Raw genomic sequence first — 26111 nt, 5'->3', positions numbered from 1 at the left:
ATGGGAGACACATGGCAGTCCCTGGGAGAGCCCTTCGAACAGCTGCAATGTTGGAAGCATGCTGCACTCCTCACTGTCCATCCTCAGGGAGAAGCCTAGATTGCGCCCCATCTCCCAATTACGTCAAGCCATGCTGGCCACAGCAAGTCGCCCCAGTTCCCCTGGCTCTCAGCACCCCAGGCACCTGAACTATGGTTCCGTCAGTGCTCCCCAGGAGGCAAAGAGACTTTGGCAGCCCTTGGAAAAGCTAATCTTTTGGACGCATGCTCCACTCTTCTCTTTCCTTCCCAGTGAGAAGCAGTGAGCCAAGACCAGATGTTCTCCTGATGTTGTGGCTGTGGGAATGTGCCCTGAACAAGGCCTAATTGGTCTCCTAAGCTTGTAGGGAAAAGTATTGTGCTTACTCCGACTTCCATCACCAATAGGGAAAAGAAACCACCTGGTACAATGTGCCTCTCATCTGACAGTCAATTTTTGAGAAGAAAAAATAGTTATATTATTTACATAATTAGTTAAATCGTAGTTTTATTATGAAGTACAGTATTTGTTGGGGTAATGTTTTCGACTCTTTGGATTTTAAAATTATCTATACAGTAATGATGACTTTAAAAAAATATTTTTATTGATTTCTGAGAGGAAAGGAGAAGGAGAGAGACAGAAACATCAATGATGAGAATCATTGATCAGCTGCCTCCTGCACGCCCCCTACTGGGGATCACACCCGCAACCCAGGCATGTGCCCTTGACCAGAATCAAATCTGGGACCCTTCAGTCTGCAGGCCAATGCTCTATCTACTGAGCCAAACCAGCTAGGGCAATGATGACTTTTTAAAAAATAGTTTTTAAAAAAATTAAGTAATGAAAAGGAAGTAAAAAGAACAGAACCATACAATTCCTTAATTAACAGTGTCAGAAAGGATATTATGATTATAGTAAAAGTTTATTGTGCTCTGCTTATAAGCCCTGTGAATTTGACCTACCTTTATTAAGAAGTGGCTATAACAATCACATTATTTTTATTTGGCATTAATAAAATTTGAAAGATTGCATGAAGACATTTAGGATTTTTCAGAAGTAATCTAAGATTTTTTTCTAAGGCTTTCTGATGACCTTTAGAGTAAGGAATAGGATATTTTTCATTTTATCAACAATGCCATTTTAAATACAAAATCATATCTTTGGCACACAAGTAACATGTTGTATAGAACATGAAAACAGAGGAAATTATGCTCCAGTCATATTACATGACTTCCATGGAGCTTAGCTCCAAAATAGAAATTATTTAAAGAGACAGGATGTTGCTCTTTCCCTGAATATTGCCAAGTAAATGTGTTTAGAACAATCTTCCCTTCACAGCCCATCTCATCTCTGGGATGTGTCTGCATAGGCAAACAACCCTAGTGAATCTTTATGGGGCCATTTCCTACCTTTGGTTTGGCAAGAACCCGAAGCTCTGACTTTTAATCTTCTTTAATCAGCTGTTATATTGATTCCCCTAGTTTTCTAGTGAATCATTACAATGATTAAAACTATTTTACAGTAGGTAGGTTGTGAAACCATTATCTCATCCAGCTGTTAAGAGAAATGAACTAACCAGAATGTCATTTCTCAAAGTAAATTTCCATAGAACAGTTAGACTGAAGGCTGTGGGGAGAAAATGTTCAGTGGCTTAATAGGAAATATATATTTTTTGGAGATTGACATAGCATGCGTGAGAAGTCCTGAACACTTAAAAAATTGCAAGGTGTTTATTTCAATTTTCTTTATATTTGAGTAAAAATTATTTGTTGCTTAGAATATCTGGGAGGAACATCAGGTAGCACTCCTCTGTGAAAAATGCTCAGGTGAACATTAAGGTAGATCATCCATCAGCAGTTTGATTATTTTGACCATCATATTGATTGGATTGGTCAACTGAATTATAAGCTTGGAGGTCAAATATATAGCAACGGGTCCAAGTATTATTCAAGATACAGTGAAAGGGTTGTATGCAGCTCTTTATCTCCCATGACTGAGTCACACCAAAGGAGATTTTCCTACAGATGCTGACATAAAGAGAAAGGAACTAGTCTGGCATCAGGTTGCATGTGATGTGATTCACCATTTCCTGTGATACACAGACATACACATGTACTGTTTAATTTGGCAGGACTTGATCTGTGGCAACCACAGGAAAAAACTTGCTACAGGGCCCAATGAGATGGCCTAATTATTAGACAGGAGGCCTTTTTATTCTGTTATTATTTCTTTTAAATTGATTTCAGAGAAGTAGGGAGAGGGAGACAGAGATAGAAACATCAATGATGAGAGAGAATCATTGATCAGCTGCCTCCTGCATGCAGCACACTGGAGATTGAGCCTGCAACCCAGACTGGGAATCAAACCATGACCTCCTGGTTCATGGGTCGACCCTCAACCACTGAGCCAGGCCCGCTGGGCTGGCAGGAGGCCTTTTTAAAAGGTTAAGAATAAGAAGGAAACTTCTTGGGCAGATTATCAGTTGGGAAGGCTTTGCTTCATAGCTAATGAAAACAATTTTGGGAAAAATTAATACATTGCTAAAGGTGGTAAGACTTAGTGCATCAGAGAGTGACTTTATGACTTAAGAATGGGGAATAGAAGATGGCATATTACCGTATAATCCACTGGCAAACGGCACTTGATTTAGAAGGCTTTGGATAGTTGGTAGCCTCAAAGGACCCTGAAGATCCGGTCAACAAAAATCTTCCATCACAAGTTGTGGCTGTTAAAAATGACAATTAATGTTAGACAAAAACAATCTTGGGAGGATTTCCCAAATGAAATGGTATTTAAATAGGTTAATGAACACTTTATAGAGTGCTCATGACTGAATCTGTGCGAGGCTATTTTATAAAACTGAATGATGCAACGGGAGATCAGATCTCATGCTTAAAATCCACTGGCTATTTTCAAATGACTCCTAGAATGTGTCCTTTTTCTCCTGGTATATTGTTAACTCCTCCTATGCCAGAAGCATTGGCGGGGGGTATAGAAATGGAATAAATTTAACAAAATTAAATCGCTATCCCTGGAATCTGAGTGCTGAATAAGCTAATTCTAAAGTAAGGATGGAAAAGCCCATTGTAATATTACACAGAAGCTGTGCTAAGTTATAAAATGCAAGCTATGATATGATATAAGATAATTTACATGGGCAAAAGAATTAAAGAATTGACCAGCACTTAAAAATCTTGGCAAAAAAATCAAATGTTTTTGGTTAACTTTTAGCAATTTGGGATATCATTTTTATAAAGCATAAAAAAATACTTTGGTAAAGAAATGTTTAGACTGAAAGTATTTCTAATAACAATGACCCAGGGATTGATTGCATTGGATTATGACTTGATAGCCTGATTCCAAGCCGAAGACAACAAAAAATAACAACACACTGAGAACAGAAAAGATAACCACCCAAGTGCAAGGATTCAACTCTGCACGGGCCGTCACAGACCTCAGGAAAGGAAATAGAGAAAATTGTGGCCTGTCGAGAGAATGAAATCTCCTTTTGTATAAACGTAGAGCTAATTTATATGTTTTAAAGATAAACAGTAAAATATGTGACTTTTTAATGCAGAGCTTAATAATTTTCAAGACACAAGAGAAAATCTCCTTCACTTTCAACCCTGCCCACCACAATTCATGCCAAACAATTGGGACGATGAATCACTTATCTTCAATGACCGTAAAAGTAAGAATACTGTCTGCCTGTATTTTATGTGATATATAGAGCTTTTTAATTGCAGTTTGTCAAGAAATCTATGTACTCCAAGATTATAAGCAATGTGAGACAGTCCACTGCTATTGTAAATACTTGGTATTTAATGAGGTGGGGCGATCAATCCTACCAGCCCTAAAATATCACTGCTGGAATGTATAAAGCATTTTCTGTGTGCCAGACAGTTATAAAGTCATTAAAGGCCCAGTGCATAAGATTTGTGCACTGGGGGAGGGATCCCTTAGTCCAGCCTGCACCCTCTCGCAGTCCGGGACCCCTCGGGGGATGTCTGCCAGCGAGCCTAAGCTGGCTGTCAGACATACCTCTTGCAGTTTGGGGCTCTTGCAGTCTGGAACCCCTTGCTCCTTACTGCCTGCCTGTAGTGCAGGTGGGAGAGGCTCCCGCCACTGCTGCTGCGCTCACCAGCCATGAGCCCAGCTTCTGGCTGAGCGGCACTCCCCCTATGGGAGAACACTGACCACCAGGGGGCAGCTCCTGCGTTGAGTGTCTGCCCCCTGGTGGTCAGTACATGTCGTAGCTACCGGTTATTCAACCGTTTGGTCAATTTGCATATTAGGCTTTTATTATATAGGACTAGAGGCCCGGTGCACGAAATTTGTGCACGGGGGTGTGTGTCCCTCAGCCCAGCCTGCACCCTCTCCAATCTGACTGTCCAGTGGTCTATGCAAGTGCTGAGTGTTGGTGGGGAGGGACACTCTACACTGAAGGGCCTTCGGTGAATTCTTGCATGCAAGTAAAGGTGGAGAAGAATACTTTTTATGATATTTAAAATAAAATTACAGTATGATGAAACTACTCATGATAGCAAAGCTCACAATGTCAAAATATTATTTCAAGATAGAGGTTTGTGCTAGGGACTTTCTTATGTATTCTCTCAGTTAATTTCAGGCTGTTTCTGGAGAACCTAATTTTACATAAGGCAATGGAGCAAGATAACCTTTTGGGAAAACAGGTATAACGCAGCTGTGGCTGAGTAGGATTACTGGGGTTTCAGGGTAATAACTTTTTAGTCTACAAAGTGCTTTCCAGGGCAGTATCAGAAAAAACTCTGAGTGGGAGATAAATGAGTCTGTCAAGTAATATCAGCAGTTCTTTTGAGCTACCAAAATGTTGTCTGTGGTGGGATGAGATTTACAAGGGTATATACTCTTAGGACCTGCTGAGAGCGCCCTCTGCAGGCTCAATATTTACATGTTTGTGCAGGGCATTGAATTCTCCAGGATGTTCAAGTCCAACTTTGGTGGATAGCTTCTATGGCCATCACTCTGGTCTGTGGTGCACACACAGAGAAGCATGAAAACAATTTGTGGAGACACTTGCCAACTTCCAAATAGACCTGAACATTGAGCTGGAGGCTGTGAGTCAGCTAAAAAGTAAACTTTCCTGCTGATGTGATTCTAATCAGAAGGAAAAAACAATTTAAAGAAATCTTGGTTCAGCTATAGTCAGCTCTAAGTTGTGCAAGCCTAAATAACTAAATACTAAAAGAGGAAGCTGTGTGGGGAAGTCAATATTAATGTGACTCTCTTAATAACATAAACTAGAATTAGAGTTCACAACTGAGAGAAAAAAGAGAAATAGAGGGAGAGTATAGGTCAATTTCATATAGAAAGAATTCCCTTAAATTAATTTTGCTGTGAATGTAGATTGATGACAAGGGCTTTCAGGCAGAAAAGCTACCTGATTTGATGCTGAGGTGAAGTCAGTGCTTTTGGGCTCACCACTTAATAATTAAATGATAAATAAAATAACGTATATGCCTGAATTCTAGCTGGATTAATATAGATTAATTGATTGATTTGTCCAATTTCTCATCTACAAATTCTTCATATTTATTTTCCAAAATAGATACAATTCTACTAATAATACAATGCTAAATTACAAATAATGAAGAGAATCAAGAAAAACAGAAAATGGGAATTGAGGAGATTAAGAAAGTTAGTGATACAAATGGCAAGTTGATACTAAAGTTCAATTAACACAAAATTTCCAAGAGAATGAAAAGTAATAATGCATTTGGTCCTTAACACAAATTTAGGGAATTAATTCAGTTCTAATAGTGAGTGAGGCTCATGCCATAAATTTATAGTGGCTCAGAAAAGTAATTCATGGCTTTATAACTTATTTTAGGACAAGTTTCATACTTACCTATGGTGATTTTTTGATATGCATTGATATTAATTTATCATGAAAATTATTAACTCCATGACAGTAAATATCAAATTATAGGTGTGGTTCATTTCATGATTATATAAACCCACCCTCCCTCCCCCAATGTAAAATTATTGATCATCATTATACAGACTTAAAGACATGTGTCTCACTTTGGCATACACTATTATTTTTGAAATGTAAATCAACTTCACCTGTATTACCTCATGATGGCACACTTGTGTTATATTCTCCCTGAAAAGGTTTTGAAAACTGCCTGGAAACCACAGCAAAAGAAAAATAGGTTTCTTTCTTCTGCTTTGAGTAACTTAGTTATATAAAATAGATTAAAAATATTCTGTAGTCTGCACTTTCTTCCAATATGCTATGAGTGCACTTCAAAGTATGTACTTAAACTTTGAAGGTTTGAATTTTATCCAAGAACATTTGAATTAGGATTTCTTAGTAAAAGAAGCCTCTTTGGTCAAGTTGCCTCTTTTTTTTTCTCTTTGAGTTGGTGATGGGAAACAGACCAACTTCCTATCTTTTAAAGTATGTTTCAAGTGGATAGGTAATTTTTAAAACTTTGGTTATTATTGGAGTGTTCATCTTCAATTAATAGCAACCAAGAAAAGCAAATTAAAACAAATACTAGGAATGCAAAGTGTAGCAAATAGCAACTACAGCCTTTACACACTTCAGGAGCTAATTGTTCTCAGGATCAATGTTGACATGGATCATGAATCACATCAAAAATTATTCAATTCATGCTTTCTGTTAAATTTTTCAAAAACAAATTATAAGTTAGAATTATTTAATAGGTCTTCACATTGCTTATTAATCTATATTTATGTGGTAATCTTTCATGTATATGTTACTCAACTATACAACTATACAATGAAGAAATAAGTCAAAGAGTAAATGTGTTTAAATAACTTAGGAGCATGCTTGGCATATAGTACATACTACTTAAGTGCTATTAATAATGATAGAAACTGTTATTATTAACAGATGCCAACATTTACAAATAAAACACAGATGTTTTATTCATGAGACTTTAAGATCTTATTCACAACTGATTTCTATTATTCACAGATCTACAACTCAAGTACATTATTTTTGGGGTCTATTTGTTGTTTCTATGTCAAAAGGCAAATAAAAGCAACAATCAAAATGAAAGAATAGCAAGTAATGAGTTAGGGACCATTAGAATGGAAAACAGAGACTGATATTATGATGGTGGAAAAAAATGAAAAGCACTCAAATACATAACAATCATTTTGGAATAGTTTAATATGGGATGGAAAAGAATGCCATTCTTTTGCCCCACTTATGACAGGCATTTCTAACCACAGCATCCTTTCCATCCTTTCCATCATCAAATGAAATTCTGTTTTATTAATATTAATATTGTATAAAATAAAGTTTAGGAAAATTGAATAATTATGTTTTAGATTTTGTGTTAAATTATAATCATGGCTATAGGGAAATCTTATTCTCCAATAGTTTCTGGTATCTGAGGTGTGTGTGTGTGTGTGTGTGTGTGTGTGTGTGTGTGCGCGTGCGCGAGCGCGCGCGCACACACACACAGTGAGGATCTATGTACTAGTAGATAGTCTACATACATATGCATGATGTATATATATATGGTCTGGATCTATGTATTGTGGATGGGAAAAGGGGTTCTATGCAAGTAACCTCACAGAATGATCTGATTATAAATTCATAACTGGGCAGGTCACAGCGGGTAGTCATTCCTAGTATATAACTTCTTTAGTAAAAGGCTTGTCTTTGCCTTAAGTAAGTCCTGCCCATACTTTCTGGGCACCTAAGTTAATATTCACTGAATGGCCAGATTATTATGATCTCTGAATGCATATATATGTATATATATATTAGAGGCCCAGTGCATGAATTCGTGCATGGGTGGGGTCCAGCCAGCCTGGCCAGGGGGAGGGGACATGGGTGGTTGGCCGGCCTGCCTGCTGGTCAAACTCCTGATCGAGAGGACAATTTGCATATTAGCCTTTTATTATATAGGATATACACTGAGTGGCCAGATTATTATATGTTCAGAGATCATCATAATCTGGCCACTCAGTGTATATACCTTTGAAATTGCCCCTCTTTCAGACCACTCTTCCAAATATGTGACTCCCCTTCAAACCTCGTCTTCTCAAGTACAAGAAAAACATGACTGTAACTATCCTGTAATCAATGCCTGGCTTGCTTTCTCCAACTTTTGTGTCATCTTCCTTATGTTCCCTCCTTCATTTCAAATGCATGAAAGACACTGAAAAACTAAACTGCTCATCCCCAGAGCATTTGAGATCTTGCTCCCTTGCACATGTTGTCAATTTGGCTCAAATAAACTCTTCTAGAAATTCTCCACAGGTTTGGTTGTTTCTAAGGTCAACAGTATGTGTACATGGTCTCCATCAAGCAAGGGGGGAAGAGAATAGGGAGGGAATATTACTTACCACAAGTTTTATTGTCTTCATCAGAACCATCTGGGCAGTTTAATTCTCCATCACAAAATAAGTCACTTGCGATACATTTTAGAGCATCAGCACAAGGCCTTGAACCAGGCGGACACTTCACTGAGACATTGCCTTAAGGAAAAAAGATTGAGTTTGTAAATGTACTGCATATGTATTAGATTTAATTCCTTACCATATGTACAATGTTTTTATATTTATTATGCATTTTTATCATTTAGATTCTTACTTATAAGCACATATTTAATTTCCCCTGGAAATATTAATTTCATTTAATATATCAGTTATTTGTAAAAATTTAGAATTTTATATTAAACAAATTCTTCATAGATGTTAAATATGAATGTTTATTTTATTTTACCCTTGATAAATCAACACTACAGTTTTGACATTTGGCCCCTATTATTTACACCTCCTAGGATTGTTATATATGTTATATGGGACAATTTGTTGGAATGTTTTCCACAGCATCTGCATCACTGGTAGTCATTTCATTCACTCATAAACATATTATTCAAAAATATTGTGGCTGAAATCAAGGTTTGCATTTTGTAGAGCAAAATTTGTCAACGAAAGCCATTTTATAGTAAAATAAAATACTTAAAATTCCCAGCACAGAGCTATATTGAGCAGTAGAAAAAAATCCAATGACTATTTCCTTCAATATTTGTTTGCTTCTTGGGTCAGGGGTTCTTACAGGAAAGACATGCCCCTGACGAGTTCTATGCCATCTCTTGCCTGGATCTGATCAATGTGCACTTCTCAGCCTACACATCGAGGTGCAGCAAGAAACACATTTTACTCTAGAAATTAACTTGGAAATTTTAGGTGTGATTCTAAAAATGACATGTTGTTCTATGCTCACTAGATAAAGACATACGTTTCTATTTTTCAGAGCAGTGTGATAATCTGATTATTTTCGTCTATGATTAGAATGACAATGATGTTTTAAAGTTTTTGAAAATCTTTAAACTCAATAGCATTTTTTGGGGGTTATTGTTCTTAACCTTAAAACCAGCACTGCACTGCCATCTGCTGGGCTCTAAAATCATATTTTACACTGAAATGTCTCCTAATGCTCTATGAAATTAATTGCAAAAATAAAAGTGCTTATGTCAATGAATCTACTAAGGTAATACCTAATTTGGAACATTTATGGACAGAGTTGCTGAGTATATATAGAACTAAATTAGATTTTTATAAGTAACTCCAATTAAAAAGGATATAAACATTTGGGAAATTCATGGATCACCTAACATCTAAAAACCGAACAGGATAAAGATCAGAGCTGTTCACAAATGACAGAATATTCCCATATAAGACATTAAAAAAAGAATGATAAAAAGAATACTGAATAAATCCAAATGCATACTATAACCATTGATATCTATGAAATAATAATCAAAAAAGTCCTTAAACATTAAGTCCCTGACCCATGAAAGGTGGAATGTCAATAGTATTCCATAAATGCTTTCTAAATAAATAAACAACAAAAAGTTTTATTTTAGACACTATAGGTCTCATTTTAATAGTAGTTAATAGAATTCTAGCTATTCAGATTTGGGGATATAGTTAGGAAGATGTATACTTTGTGTGTCCTAATACTTCCCATGGGAACTTCACTCCCTGATGCTCCATATCTCTATCTATGACCTATTAAATGCTGTAGATCCAACCTCAAAAACACATGGGATCCTTTGATGTCATTAGTGATTATTCACTCACCCCATAAGTATTTATTGTCTATTAATTTGTGTAACACATTTTTAAGGGATGGAGGTAAAGGGAGGAGTAAGACAGAGACTCTAGTTTCATGGAGCTTGGAGTTTAGTGAGAGACTGGGTCATTACTAATCTATATATATAAAAGCCAATATGCAAAGTTCCTCTAGGGAGTTCGACTGACTGGGAGTTTGATCGCTTGCTATGATGTGCGTTGACCACCAGAGGTTGGTGTGGAACGAAGGAAGGTCCCAGCTTGTGGCTGGCAGCCACTAGGGACCCTATCCATGTACGAATTTCGTGCACTGGGCCTCTAGTTAGTTTTTAAAAAGAGATCTAAAAATGTGCTATGGGAACACCAAGGATTAGGCAATTTGTTTCCTTTTGAGATAGAGGTTATAAACATCTTTATATAAAGTAGGTTTTGAAGGATACCTAGAAATGTTCCAGGAAGAGAGGCATATGGAATGTATACATTGTGTGACAGGAGCATAACAATATATGAACAACAGGTGAATCTAACTTCTCCGGATGGTAGGATGTTAGTGAAAGCCACAGAAGGCAGGGAGTGCGGTGCCAAATACTAGGGGACTGATTTTGTCTTTGTAAAATGTTAGAAATATTTTTTTTTCTATAGGCAATGGCATGGAAAGTTTTTAGATATCTATGTGATATGACCAGTCTATGTCTCAATAACACAATTCTGGAGCCAACTGGAGAGTCAGAGTCATGTAGAAAGAGGAGAACAAGATAAACTGTTACAATAATCAAGGAGAAAGTTAGTGAGGGTTAGAACTCTTGCGCTAGCAGAGGAGATGGGACATGGACTCAGTTGCTATTTTACAAATAAAATTGGTGAGCTTTAGTGGCCAGATGTGCTCCTGACCAAAGGAATGGGGAGAAGGGGTGCTAAGAATGATACCTACACTGGTATCATTCTGGATTGGCCAGTTAAATTAATAAGGGTCGTTAGTTACAATCTATATCTATATATATCTCTCTATATAAAACCCTAATATGCAAATAGACTGAACAGTGGAACAACCGAACAATCAGTCGCTATGACGTGTGCTGACCACCACAGGGTGCATGCGGAACATGGCGGGCATCGGCTGTGGCAGGATGGTGGGGCAGGTGAGCAGGGGTGCCAGACCAAGGTGGGGCACTGGTTGCAGTCATTGGGGCGAGCCTCTGGTGGTTACTGAAAATTCTTTGCTCCTGTGCACCGCAGTCCCGCTGGCCGTTGGCACCCGCTGATGGTACCAGCCCCGGCTTGCACCCACTGCTGGCGTCGGCCCCAATTGCTCTGTTCTGTCAGTGCATGGGAGCAGTGGCTGCATGAGCGGGACTGCCAGCAGACAGGGGACAGGGGCTGCAGTGGGAGGGGCTGGGCAGGGCAGGGAGGATGGGCCAAGACCTGCCCTTGTGCCCACTGCAGCCTCACGGCCCACAGTTCTTTTCAAGGTGCACAAATTCGTGCACTGGGCCCCTAGTAGTGAATATAAGAGCAACAGCTGATGGGATTAGAAAATGACTGTAGTTTGAAGTATTTTGATTTGAAAGTGGAAATATTAGGAACTCTAGCTTATTTTGTATTATATTTCTATAGATTTTTTCATAAACACTTTTCAGCTGCCTTGGTCATTGAAGAAAGAGAATATGTATATATTTTTAATCCTCACCTGAGGAACTCTAGCTTATTTTGTATTATATTTCTATAGATTTTTTTTCATAAACACTTTTCAGCTGCCTTGGTCAATGAAGAAAGAGAATATGTATATATTTTTAATCCTCACCCGAGGATATTTCCTCGAAGTTCCAAGAAGTTCCTCATTTTGAAACCAATATGGAAAATATAATTGTTATATAAGATCAGTACGGTTTAGCTTTTTATTAGATTGCATTTTTACCTCATTTGATTTTTAGACAAAGTGGGAGAGAAAGGGAAAGACAGAGAGAAACATCGATGTGAGAATTGGTTGCCTCCTGCATGAGCCTGACCAGGGCCCAGGCTGGGGAGAAGTCTGCAACTGAGGTACGTGCCCTTGACCAGAATCAAACCTGAGACCTGTGCCCTTGACCAGAATCAAACCTGGGACCCTTTGGTCTGCAGGCCGACACTCTATCCACTGAGCCAAACCAAGTAGGGCAAGAAGTTCCTCATATTGAAACCAATATGGAAAATATAATTGTTATATAAGATCAGTACGGTTTAGCTTTTTATTAGATTGCATTTTTACCTCATTTTACATACACATACATGGTGACAATTTCCAACAAAATCATTGATTAAAGCATTAACTGTTACAGAAATTAGCCTGATGCCAGTTTTTAAAAAAAATAACCTTTCATTTTTAAAACTAGAGTTCTTTGAGTTGTGGACTACTCCATTTGCCATTTCATTCCTTAATTTTTACTCTGGTCTTTCTCTTTTTCTAAGTCTGCACTGTACTTCTCAATAGAGAGTTTTCAGGAAAGGGGTTAAATAGTTGTGTGATTTTTCCTTATTTTTATTGATTTCAGAAAGGAAGAGAGTGGGAGAGACAGAAACATCAGTGATGAGAGAGAATCATTGATCAGGTGCCTCCTGCATGCTCTCCACTGGGCATTGAGCCTGGAACCTGGGCATGTGCCCTGACTGGGAATTGAACCTGATCTGGTTCATAGCTCGATGAACCCCTGAGCCATGCTGGCTAGGCTAAATAATTATATTTTAAGAGAATATTAATTTGTTTTGTTTATTAGAAGCTGATCAAATTCCCTGGATATTAGTTACTGTTATCTTGAGTGGAAAAACACCTGCACATATTTTTATATCTATATGATATTTTATCTTCAGGATGTTAATTTCTTGGCATATTATGAAAACCCAATAGTAAACTAGTATTAATTGGAGTTCTGCAAATGAAAAGTTTTAATTATCCATTTACATTTGTATCATGAAAGATTCAGTATAAACTTAGTGTGATTAGTTCAGCGTGCTCTAAAGTCATAATAATTTCTAGTGATTTGGGGTGAGGAACCTCCTGTGCCTACTTGGGCAGGCCCTGTGCTTGGCATATGGAGGATGAAAAACTGAAAGCCATTTTTTCCTTTCAAACCAGTTATAAAAAGTGTTAATGCAAGATAATAATTTGAAAATCACATTTTGGAAATCCTAGATTTTTATTTTCCCTGTTATTTATTTATTTTTTAAAAATACATTTTTATTGATTTCAGAGAGGAAGGAAGAGGGAAAGAGAGTTAGAATCATCAATGATGAAGGAGTCATTGATCAGCTGCTTCCTGCATGCTCCCAATGGGGATCAAGCCCATAGCCCCCTGACCAGGAACCGAACCTCAGTCTCCTGGTTTATAGGTCAATGATCAACCACTAAGCCATGTTGGCTGGGCTATTTTCCCTGTTATTTAAATGGGAGTAATAATACTAAGCAGTCAAGCGATGCTGTTTGAGACAAATTGAGCCCAAGAGCCTTATAGCTTGCTTAGCAGTGGCAGTAGAATCTGAATCCTAGAACGCCTGCCTTTAGAGACCAACTGCATTTCACTACACGGTATTGGAAAAATAGCTATCACCTTACAGAAATTCTCATCCACTTTGATAGAACAAATTTAATCTCTTCAGCAAGACCATAGTGGGTCAATCCAAATGAAATTACAGGGGAAAGGTACTTTAACAGTTCTGATATCACGTGCACAGAAGGGTCTTCAGTGCTTAACAATATATTAATATTGTTCTCTTAAATGTAGAGAAAGAAACACACTTAAAGTCATAATGCATTTGGTGTCAGAAAAAGTCCCTGTGTTATAGTCCTGGGGCAATTCAACTGAGGAACATAATTCCACCTTAGCTTCTCCTGACCCAATTTCATTAAATCAGCCAATTATTTTTCTTCAGTCCCCAAACTCTTGCACGTAGTGGAATGGTAGCAAGATTGCATTTTTTTTGTATAAGGCTGAGAAAGCCCATGATAGTGAAACTTTGTTTTTCTGCAATAATTGCCTACACAGTAAGTAACCAAAGACTAGGACAAGCTGTATGCTACAAACCCTGCAAGCATTTGAACAATTTGCCCAAAACCACCCCTCTAGGTACTCTTTAGCAGCCCAGAAATCAACCAGTGAAATGTAACTTTAGTTCTTATCTCTCTCCTCTAGTGTTCCAAATGGGTTAGTAAAACTTTATGGTAATTGACAACAAAGGCAGCTGAACAATAGAACATAGTCTTCATGGACTTTGAACCCGCTATCATACAAACATTTTCTTTGGCATAATTTATAATAGTATTAACGGCAGGTATATGATGCATGCATTTGTTGATTTTTCTCAAACATGAGAATAAACTTAACATCCTTGAAAAGCATATTCATAATATATTATGGCTTGGAAACTGCGGTTTTCAAGTTTAATTGCCTCGTTCTCCTCTATAAATCTATAGTATCTTGCCAGCTGAGAGGAACAAATGGGAAATATGATTTGGAACTCGTGGATCCAGTAAAAGAGGAAATATGATATTTTGCCACCTACTTACCTTATAATTCTGTGAGGACTGATTAAGGTAATTCTATACAGTCTCCAATAACAGGAAGCTTCAGAAATGGAGTTTGGGTTTTTTGTGTTTTTATTTTTACTTTTTTGGTCAAATAAATGATCAGATTAAAATGAGTATTACTGAGTATAATCATCTCATTTTAACCTTAGTTTAGTTTTTGAAAGTTCTGTTAAAAAATGTATCCAACTGTATTTTTTAAAAAACTCAGAATGGGAAAGGGAGTGGGGATGTAACATTGGTTGTGTTCCTCTTTATGCTAGGCATGAATGGAGACAGTACTGTGGTATCTGTTTTATCTCAATTCTCATGACCACTCTCTAAGACATGTATTTTAATTATCTTTCGGACAATTAATATAAAGTTTAAAAAGACTAGGTAGCTTGCCAAGTACTACAGATAGAATAACTGGTGAATTTAGATAGTGGTGGGTTTACCAAGCCTTTTTAATGACTGAGAGTTGTATGTTACTTTTTTTTTTTCTTTTCATTTTGAATAACAACTGTTTAAAATGTGAAAGCTAAGACTAACTGTATGCTTAACCCGCTCCTGTGGTTTTCTTGTAGGAAAGGAGATTTCTGCTCTACTCCCCAGGAGAGAAAAGTATGGGAGGAGTATTGACCTATGTTCTCTGTCCCCCATTCATCATTTCTTTGGCCAGAGGAAACTGGGCATATGGTTCAGCCACTTCCTATATTTTTGATGGGTATATCTTCAGGAGAGTAAGGGTGAAAAAGTTGAGTCCAAGGATTTCTTGCTTTGACATTGATTTTTCTCCCCTCAGTCTTTCCACATATTTCTCTTTGGATATTTTATAAACCTAAGTGGTCCCCAATAACTTGGATTATATGAATCATTCAGTGAATCAATACACAGACAGACAAATAGAAAACAGGACACTAATTTGAATATTTGTTGCTGACTTTCAACATTTTGAAAATTAATTAATCTTAATATATTCAATTTTTTTTTTCAGTTTACTTTTAGGCTAAACAAATTAACCTTTATCAATCCTAAGACCATGCTTTGAAAGTGTGTTGCAAGGTGATTGTAGATGCCATAGTCTTTCACTTTGGAGAAGGGACTATGGCCTGAAGAGCAGTTTTATTTTTCTATATGTTGTATGACTATATGAATAACAAGTAAATACAACAGCAGGCAGGTTTATCCTACCATAAAAGACCTGTATGGGTTTGGAGGTGTGATAGTGTGTTTCATAAAGCATTCTAATGATTTATGTATCACTTTGGTTTTCAAACATCACATCAACCATTTCATACAAGAATTATTCAGTCTTACCCAGAAAGGTATTTACACAGAAATGTCCTTTTCATGTATGCATATAACAATAACACAAAAATGGCATTATTATTTGAGGAGCTGAAGATCTATGCAATCTTGCCTGTATGGAGTTTACTGGATGAGACTGGGGACACACACAGGCCATTCAACTGATGGTTAAGTTGGGACCAGAGAAGTTGCTTTAGTGAACCAGCAGATAGACAAAAGAACAGTAGATAATTGCTAGAAATTCAGATAAATTGTCAAAGATACATACCAGGAGTTGGCACAAAGTAGGCACTTAATGAAAAATTGTTGAATGAGTGAATCAAGGCTACTTTGGTCCTGGTTTGGCAACCAGTACCTGTGGGTGTTGCTAGGTGTGAAAATACAAATACATTTAAAAAAATCTCATTTAAAATGTATTTGTATTTTCACACCTCAAAGGCCTGAGGTGGAGGGGGTCAATGGGGGAAAAAAGGGTGACAGCTGTAATACTTTTAACAATAAAAATAAATTAAAAGTCTCATTTAAGATGAAGTCAGAAAGCCCTGCAGGAGGAGCTCTCACACACACAACCATTCAATGTACCTTGCAGATTTTAGCAGGAGGAAGATTTTCTCCTTGTCTAGCAACAGGCACAGCCAATAATAAACCACCATGAATCAGCCAATGGGAAGCCACTACACTTCAAACTCCCCTATCTTCCAATGGCATCTTGCTTTTACAGCTCCTCCTTTTTTTTTTTTTTAGAAAGTAACATTCTCTTGGCTTTGTCATAGCTTGCACGTCCCAAATTGCAATTCCCGTGTAAGCCAATTTTGTGTAAAAATAACTGACTGTTTTACTTTTAAAGTTAACATAGGAGGGAGCAAGCATGTCTGAAAGCTACATTTTTATCCCATTGGTGGCATTCTTAGCAATAGATAATCACCTCTGTTCTCATAGAGGACTGGAGTGAGGTCAGACAATCTAGGCATTAGCATAAAATATGTTGTTAACTTTTGGTGAAATTTAAAGCTAAAAGTGCACATTTTAAAGCTCTGGTTTTCTTATCTATAAAAGGAGTAATATTAACTACTATGTTATATTCTCAGAAGCCTAGAATGAAACATTAGTGAAAACTTTTTTAAAACAAAAAAGATAATATTATCAAAACTGACCTGTGGTTGTCAGAGGACTGTTGGTTGTTAGCTTGCCTGTAAATAAAAGAAATGACATTAAAACAACTATTATATTTTAAACTGATTATTAGGAATTTGTTGTATAGTCTTCCTGTTTAACATTCAACTCGACAGCTTTTAAGTTACTTTGAATTATTAGTACCTATTAACTTGAGAATATATAATTTATTCCTGGATCTAAGAATAAATCTTTTCATTGATCTTTAGAATTGTAGAGTGGAAGTTATTAGATTTTTCAAGTTATCTTTTATCTATTTTTAAAAAAAAATGTATTTTTATTGATTTCAGAGAGGAAGGGAGAGGAAGGAGAGAGAGATAGGAATATCAATGATGAGAGAATCACTGATTGACTGCCTCCTGCACATCCCACACTGTGGATCGAGCCTGCAACCCGGGCATGTGTCCCTACTGGGAATTGAACCCCAACCTCCTGGTTCATAGGTCCATGCTCAACCACCAAGCCATGCTGGCAAGGCCATCTTTGAGGTTTTAAGTATAAAATATGATGTTTTAAAGTTATTAATACTAGTTAAATATGGGATTCATTAATTTTGTACTGGCTGTAGACTTAAATATCCTAGGTTAATCTGCTGTTATTTGAAATAGAAGCTTGGGATATGCTTAGACCATAGGCTTTGGAGTACAAAGGACTTGCTTTCAGTTCCTGAGTTTGACACTAAGTAGCTGTGTGACTCTTTTTAAGTGAAAAAATTATTACTTCTGTACAGGATCATTTTGAGAACTAAATGAAGTAATGCTTGTAAAATATAGTACCTGGCCCAAGTAGATATTTTTAAAAAAGGGGCTTTCAAATATTATAAAAATGGTCATGAGTATAGAGAATACCAACATTATTGGTGTCTTTATGGTTCTATAACAAGTTTCAACTTAAAAATCATTTATATAAAATTTGATATTTGGGATTACTTTTGAAATATTTAGAAAAATTGCATTAGTTACAATTTATGAGAAAAAGATTTTCAGAGAGGTAAAGAGTTGGCAGAGCCAGGATTAATATTCATGTCTATGACTTCAATTTAAGTGATTTTTCTATAAAAGAATAATTTTACATTTTAAGATAACTCAGTTAATTCTAAAATTATTGATAATTTCCCAAAGCAAACTCTTTTGATAGTGGTGTGATCTTGATAAAACCAAGTTCTACTTTTAAAGAGCAGTAGTGACCAATTGTAGTTAGAAAGATGGGGTGAAGAACATGTTGGAAGAGAGCAAAGTTAACATTCAAACTTACAGTGTCCTTTCCAAGCTGTGCAATTCACTTTGAAACCTTCTTTCCCTCATTCCTAGTGACTGCATAAATGTTATGCTTTTATCTCTAAGACTGTATGATCTGAGCTTTATTTTGGGGTCACACACACACTTTTCACTTTAAAAATCACTTATAGAAATTTGATATTTGGGATGACTTCTGAAATATTCAGAAAAATTATGTCATTCATGATTTATGAGAAACAGATTTTCGGAGAGGTAAAGACACATGCGCAGTGACTCACACACTCACTCATACCCATACATGTATACCAATGTATATAGAGTTTAAAATATGGAATTGGAAATGCATATCCTTGGCAGATATAACTAGGTGACAGGAAATCTGCCGTATTATGAACTACATTATTTCTTACCAAATGTCTGCTTTTTACATCTATACTAATAAAAGGGTAATATGCTAATTAGACAGGATAAACCAGATATCTTCCAGATGTTCTTCCGGATGTCCTTCCAGACATCCTTCCAGACAAAGCCACAGTGGCTGCGAGGGCCAAGGAGGGCAGGCAGCCACGGTGGCCGGCAGTGGCAGCAGCAGTGGGGTGATGGGGGCGGTGCCTTCCCCTGATTGACCTGGTTGCCTCCCACAGAGAGAGGCCAGACTGCTGTCAGTAGGACATCCCCTGAGGGCTTCCGCACTGTGAGAGGAGGCAGGCCGGGCTGAGGGACTCCCTCCAGTGCACAAATTTTTGTGCACCGGGCCTCTAGTTTTAATATAAAGACTAGTAGTCTCAGAAACAGCTACTAAAAGAAAAAAAAAAAAGAAGAAGAATCCTTCTGTAATGTCATGGACTTTGATGGTCACCAAGTTCACTTTTAAAATGTCATAGTACTGACCTGAAGTTGTTGCAGGGCTCACCGTAGGGAAACTCTCCAAAGATGCTATAATAAAGCAAAGTGGATTTGAAGCTTGGACTTACAAAACATTGAGTGCAGTTGGAATATTCATTCAATTAGGGTTCCTGTTTTATCTTATCTCATGTTAAATGTCGCTATTATTATTTGATTGTGATACATTTGATGAATTTCCAGAATCTGTATATTCTCTGTAAAATTTGCTTATGTAAAAAGTTTGCTTTATTTTAATCATTTAATAACATATCTGTTTATTTATCACAGTTATATAGAATAACTTATATTTACGGTAGCTAGTATAATATTACACACCAGATCTTGTCAGACATAGAACCAATGGTGTTGCTCTGAAGCTTATGGAAGGCACCAAAATAATCTTGTACATAATATCTGCTGGGAACTAAGTCCTGTCTGAGTATACAGTGCTTTTCACTTAAAAAATAGCTATTTCTTCACCCTTTAACATATTTAATAGTTTTAAAAATATATGTATTTTTTTCCCTTAACAAAACTATGACAACTACATAAGATCTGAAGGAAACCAAAGCATGTCTTATGAAAACCCATCATTTGATGAATTTGGTTTTGTTCCAAACTGTATTTATGGTAAGTGTGTAAAGAAGTATGTTATTTTCTACGAACTATGCTGTTTATTATAGTATTTCTTTATTTCTGCATTATCTTGTTTTTACAAGAGCTATAGCAGTTTTATAAATGATACATGGAGCTTATTAATGAAGAAGATAACAAGGTTTAGACCATGTTTTCACAAAGGATATATTTTAATTTTTATTACGTGTAGTTACACAGTATACTATGTAAAGATCCACAGTATTTGTGAGAATCTTAACCAATTTTAAAATGTAATAAATTGGAAAATTCACATGAACAAGTGAGTATTGAACTTAAATACCTACAATTAAGCTTATGAAATGTTGTAATATAATTCAACAAACTAAATGTAATTTCAAGAGCATATTCTTGAGTTGATGTTGTGATATAGTTGATTGTATTCATGGTACTTATTCTAAGTTAGCTTAAAGGATATGGTTTTTATTGACTAAATAAATACTTTTTAAAACCACAAACTTTCCTCTCTCAAATAGCACAACTGCAAGGAGTCATGAAAGTAAGTTTTAAGCACACCTGTCAATTCCTTTGCCACCGTAGACCTACAGAAACTGATGCACATTCAAATAAAGATAGCAAGAAATTAACTTTCTAGAAGAAAATACTATTGAAAAAAAAATCAGTCCACATTGTTCAAAGATCAAACCATTATGAACAAACTCTAATATAATGGTTAAGAGCACAGACACAAGGGTTCAATCTCCTGGGTCAGAAACCTTGATCCAATTCTAAAGAGCTGTGTGCTTTAAGGCAGTTTACCAACATCTGCATTGGTCATCTCTGCAAAATGGGTGTAGTGAAGACATCATGTAATAGGATCGAGATGAGGAGTAAATGTGCTGATAGGTAATGAATCTATGCTAGCTAATAATAGTGGCGGTTTTCAGTGCATCTGAAGCAGACAAAGACCTAAAACAGTCTCTGCTCAGGCAGCAGTGCCCGGGGGTACCAAACCATCAGTGGAGGAGGCACTAAGAACATTGGCTGTCTTCTCACTGAACAGTACCACAGGATAAAGCTGGAGACTTAATAAAAGAGGAAACTGTGTTTGATGTTGTAAAGGAGAGCAAGGTCTATAATTTCATATCTACTATTACAAAATTGAAATAAAACAAACTTTAAAAATTCTGCATGTTTTTATGTATTCCATTCAGAGGCAAAATTATATTGACTGATCTCATTCTGTTGTGAAACTTTTTCAACTGACATTAGGCTATTTGGAGTTTGCCTTTATTCCACTTGATGTGGATATTTGTATGTTGATTAGTTTTCTAACATCCCCAAACTTCTGAATTCCAAAAACATACTTGGCCCCAAGGTTTGCACATGAGGGATTGTGGACCTGGATGGGCCAGGGCATTATTGCTGTTCTCAGCCAAAATAAGCATACAGTGTAATTAATGCTTGTTGAATTGAATGGGGATATCTAGAATGAAAAATTTAGAATAAGCATTGATAGATATATAGCCTGTTATTATTTTTGAACCTCTAATCTTCTTCACCTTTGACTTATTAGTACCTTCTATTATTTGTTATTTTGAAAATAGAATCTTATTATACAAATAAGTAACCAGGATGAATGAAACTCATTGACCCCTCATGTTCCTTGCCCCCTTTAGGTTCTCAATTAGAGACTGGACTTGCCACCTGACTTTGTAACCTAATGTCTATGACTCAGAAACCAATGAGTATCACTTTCTGAGGAAGGGTTTCTGGGAAATCAGGGTGTGCCAGACTAATGCCAAGAATATGATGAGACCCATAAACATATATGCATGCCAATATTTGTAAGACCTTTTTGATATTTTATATTTTATAAACTTTCCCTCACTGATATGTTTCTTCAAATATGGTTTCTCCATATTTCACATTTCTCAGATAAATGTGTTACTTCAAGCAATAAGACATGTTCCTGAAGTCAAGGGTGATCCCATTGCTTCCTGGTATAGCGCTAGGATTTTAATTTCATAGCTTAATGATTCAAAGAAATCAAATAATGTTCACAGATACCTGTGATATCAATGCTGTTCAAGTCAATATGGAAAATGACCAGTTGGCTGGATTTATTTGCTTTGATGCCTTGAATGAGTTCTTCTTTTACAGTTTTATCTGAAACCCACTGGTCAAAGAAAAGGTCAAATTTGACTATAATGCTGCCATTTCTGCAAAGCAAAAAATGACACAAGAGGAAAAAGTCAGCATTTTGGGGGTGATTTGTGCTCAACTCATGTAATATGTTTTTGAAATTCTTTACATTTATCACCTTGTTAATCCTCATTATAACTGTACAAGGTAGGCAATATCAAATATTATTTTCATTTTACAGGTGGAAGAAAAATGAATTAAAAGTTGACATATTTTACCAAGAACACAGACAGATATAGAATGGGAATCTGAGTTTTCTGAGTTCCACATTAGCACACAAATTTTCAGGGCAGGCTGTTTCCCAGGGTCCCCTGTTTTAACTTAAGCCAAATCAAGTAGTTTTGTGAGATTTAGTCTTTTTTTTGTGTGAGATTTATTCTTATTTTACATTTTGAATGAATGGAGAGTGTGGATTTGTGATTTCTCATAGATAATTTCTTAGTAGAGAAAAGTCTAAGGTAGTTTCACTGATTGCAGAGAAAATTTTCATGTATGGTTTATGAAAACCATAAACCTGATAGCATGCTTATATAGCAATGAATCTGTATCTGTACTTTACTCTATTCTAATAGAAGATATCCAAATATGCTCTATTTTAAGGGAGAGAAAGACATTAAGCATACCTGGATTATCAGAGATTTGCAGGTATTCTTCCTTACTGTCAAGGGTCAGGATTACCTGGCCTTCACCATCTCAGACCATAACATTAGAGTTCAATTATACAGCCCAAGTCACCTTCCTTTTTATTTTATCCCCTGTTCTGCAGCGTGCACTTAAAAAGTTTTATTCACTGGTTATTTACAGTATAAAGAAACAACAGCAACAACAACAAAAGAATACATTTTTGGCCCAGGAGGGATAGTTGAGAGACTTTTCTTCTCCTGCCTACCTTTCTGTTGCTTTCATGCTCTGCTTTTAGGATACTACCACTTGGGAGACAAACTTTAGCTGATTTTCATTCTGTAGCCCTTGGTAAAATGGGGGCACTCAGGGTATACTTGGAGCCTTAAAAGCTAGACCAGGGAGAGCCAAATTTTGCACGTTATGTTTACTAGTTTCAAATTTAGGCAGTCTCGCTCATATCCTTACTATATCAAGTTAATGATCTTCTTGAAGGAGTTCGTCAACTCCAGAAGAGTTCTTTATGCATCTGTCCATATATCTATCTTGGTAGAACTTAGAACAAGTGTTGTTTTTTCCCTCCATGATTATACACAGAATCAAAATGTTCCTGCAAAATCAGGGTAGACCAGCATCTGCACTTGGTAGCATATTCCTTCTTAATGTCTGTGCTGCTATTTAGGTTCACAGTTTAGCAGAAGTGATTCCTTTCTATGTAGTTGGTTTTTCATTTTTGAAGTAAACAGGATACTCTGATACAATAAATTACACATTTCACCTCTATTGAATAATTTAAAAATCTTACAATGTTTAACTTTCCAATTATTTGCTTAAATCATAGTAACCAAATCTTGCAAGCTACAAGGCTCCTTAGTACTTATTTAGTTCAGGGTTTCTCAAACTTACCCATATGTGAAATATATTTATATTTTACTAGAGGCCCAGTGCATGAAATTCATGCACTGGTGGGGAGGCTCAGCCTGACCTGCGACCTCTTGCAGTCCAGGACCCCTTGCTCCTTTCCACCCACCTTCTCACTGCTTCTTACTGCTCGGCTCACTGCTCCTTAGCAATGCTGCGGAGGCAGGAGAGGCTCCCACCACCACCGCTGTGCTCACCAGCCATGAGCCCGGGCTTCTGGCTGAGTGGCACTTCCCCTTGTGGGAGTGCACAGACTACCAGGGGCAGCTCATGTGTTGAGTGTCTGCCCCCTGGTGGTCAGTGAGCATTATAGTGACTGGTAGTTCTGGTCATTCTGCTGTAATAGTTGATAGGCTTTTTTTTATATAGGTAACCTCCATACTTTCAAGAGAGAGAGAGTCTTCCCTCTTCTCTCTTCCTTCCTGTCTCCAGCCCCTTCCCTCCTCGCCTTCTCCTTCTTCTTTTGTCTCTTTAACATCCTCACCCCTCAAATAGTTAAATGGACAGGATTAAATATGATTAAAATAAAATGAGAGTGAACAAATCCATTAATTTCTCTGCCTTCAATTCCATATCTCCTTCTCCTTGGTTGCACAGTCGTTTTATTTTGACTGAATCTGAGTTTTCTCTCTATGTAATTTCCACATGTTTAATTTGACTGAACACTTGCTTTTACTTTTTTAAGGCAATAAGAGAGGGAATATATTTTTGGTAGATAAAGTATAAATATGGAATTTTCCTTCACTGACTTGAAAGTAACTGGATTAGTTCATCCTCAGGCATAAAACACCTTTGTATGAAAGATGTGTTTTCTTACTTGTGAATTATACATTGCACTTAATAATTTATGCTTTGCAAGGACAGGAGTTACAGATCCTATGTCCACTTATAGTTGTATTCTATAACATTTGTTTTCTTATTCAATGGAAATTTTGAGATAAGAGAGGTATATAGGAGAAATAGGAAAACCATAATAAACATTTGTGTTTCACCCAATAAGAATGCTAAAGCTGTTATTTTAGTAGTTTAGTAATGATCTCTATAGCACAGCTCTGAGATTGATTTTATTTATTATGGTAAATGAGAATTTTTCCTTTAGGAGAATAATAAAGAAACAATAGCCGTCTTCACTTCAAAGTACTTGTTCCAGGAAAATATCTGAGGGTTTTTTTTTTTTGTAAAAGCAGATAAATCCTATCATTGTACAGAGAGCTTGTGTGCAATAAATCAACATGTTTCTTATCTCTTATTTTCCTTAATGACATTGATAACCTCTGGGGTTGCTGAGTAAACAAAAGTCTTTTCTTTGCTAACTTTGTGACTCATCTGTGCTCAAAGGGCAGAGTAAGTGGCGTATTGCCACTGAGGGTAAACAGGGCTTCATTAAAAGAACCTGCTGCTAAATGCTCTCTGAGTCAAAACACTTCCCATACAGCAGAATAACAGAAAGTGTTCCCACAGGGGAGCCAACCATTTGCTTGACCTGCGGAGTGGCCACACACACACACACACACACACACACACACACACACAGAAACACACACAAGCATGTGGTGTGAGTGTAATTAGAATCAGTAACAACAAAGAAAATAGGTATTTTAAAGGATTTTTAGATGCATTTTCCACAATGAGTGTGGATATTGTTAGGTCAGACCTCACTTATTGGTTTCTTGATTTTATCAATTGGAATTTAAAATTCAAATAATTTATAAAGCTAATTAGGAATCAGCCACTTTTCCTGTGAGTGAAATATGCCATTTCATATATGAGTTATTCCAAGTAAACTTAAATGTTTGCATGTTTGCTTGTTACTTTCTTCCCTGCTTCTGAATTTCCCTATCTTTCTCAGGCTCCCAAAGTACTGACCTGCAATTTATCTTACAGACATTTGCATAAAATGTCTTTGCATCTTTTAAAAACTCACTTCTGATTTAAAAGTCATTCAGATACAACTAAGAGAGGTATTTCTACACGGATGAAGTATATTATTTGAGAACCATTATAAAATGTGCATCAAGGTTTAGGGACTATATTGGTCTCCTAGGTAACTATAAAGAAGGAGAAAAAAAATTCCTCAGCTGAAATAATGTAGTTTCAAATATAGTGACTTTAGCATCCAGAGAAATAAAAATTACTTATTAAATATTGAAGAAAAGGCTGGGGTTTTAATAACCCACCAGGCCTATGTATATAAATGTCTATACTCAGCAAAAGTTCTCAATCTAGTAAAAATAAAGTTACCCAGCACATTATAATATGTGAAATGAAAAGTCCCATTCAGAAAACTACCCCAATGAGCTCTGCGATGGATATCATGCTTTGTACAGATTTCACTGTGCAGAATCCAGGGAAGGAGAGGCCAGTGCCTGAGACACCTCTCCTCAAGGAGCATTCACACTTGAGAAATAAGTCTGAGTTGATGGTTTAATGCAGATCTCCACACTCAATCCTCTACAAAACTGGAAAAGAGGAATTAGTTCCACTCACTTCAAAGTAGGCAAATAGCT

The 26111-nt window shown here is 36.6% G+C and overlaps 1 protein-coding gene across 1 annotated transcript in view; it reads right to left on the bottom strand.

Moving 5' to 3' along the window:
• The window catches only part of TMPRSS15 (transmembrane serine protease 15), a 105838-nt gene that overhangs the window by 71482 nt on the left and 8245 nt on the right, over nt 1–26111 (bottom strand). The window contains exons 4-7 of the mRNA XM_054710925.1: nt 21928–22079; nt 17122–17157; nt 8389–8520; nt 2635–2743 (exon numbers count right to left, since the gene is read on the bottom strand). Coding sequence (XP_054566900.1) covers nt 2635–2743; nt 8389–8520; nt 17122–17157; nt 21928–22079 — 429 coding nt within the window. The remainder of the gene's footprint in view (nt 1–2634; nt 2744–8388; nt 8521–17121; nt 17158–21927; nt 22080–26111) is intronic.

This window comes from Eptesicus fuscus, chromosome 3, assembly GCF_027574615.1.
Source record: "Eptesicus fuscus isolate TK198812 chromosome 3, DD_ASM_mEF_20220401, whole genome shotgun sequence".
In the NCBI taxonomy this organism is placed as follows: domain Eukaryota; kingdom Metazoa; phylum Chordata; class Mammalia; order Chiroptera; family Vespertilionidae; genus Eptesicus; species Eptesicus fuscus.
Note: the sequence above shows the minus strand (reverse complement) of the source record. Positions and strands in the feature narration are given on the sequence as shown.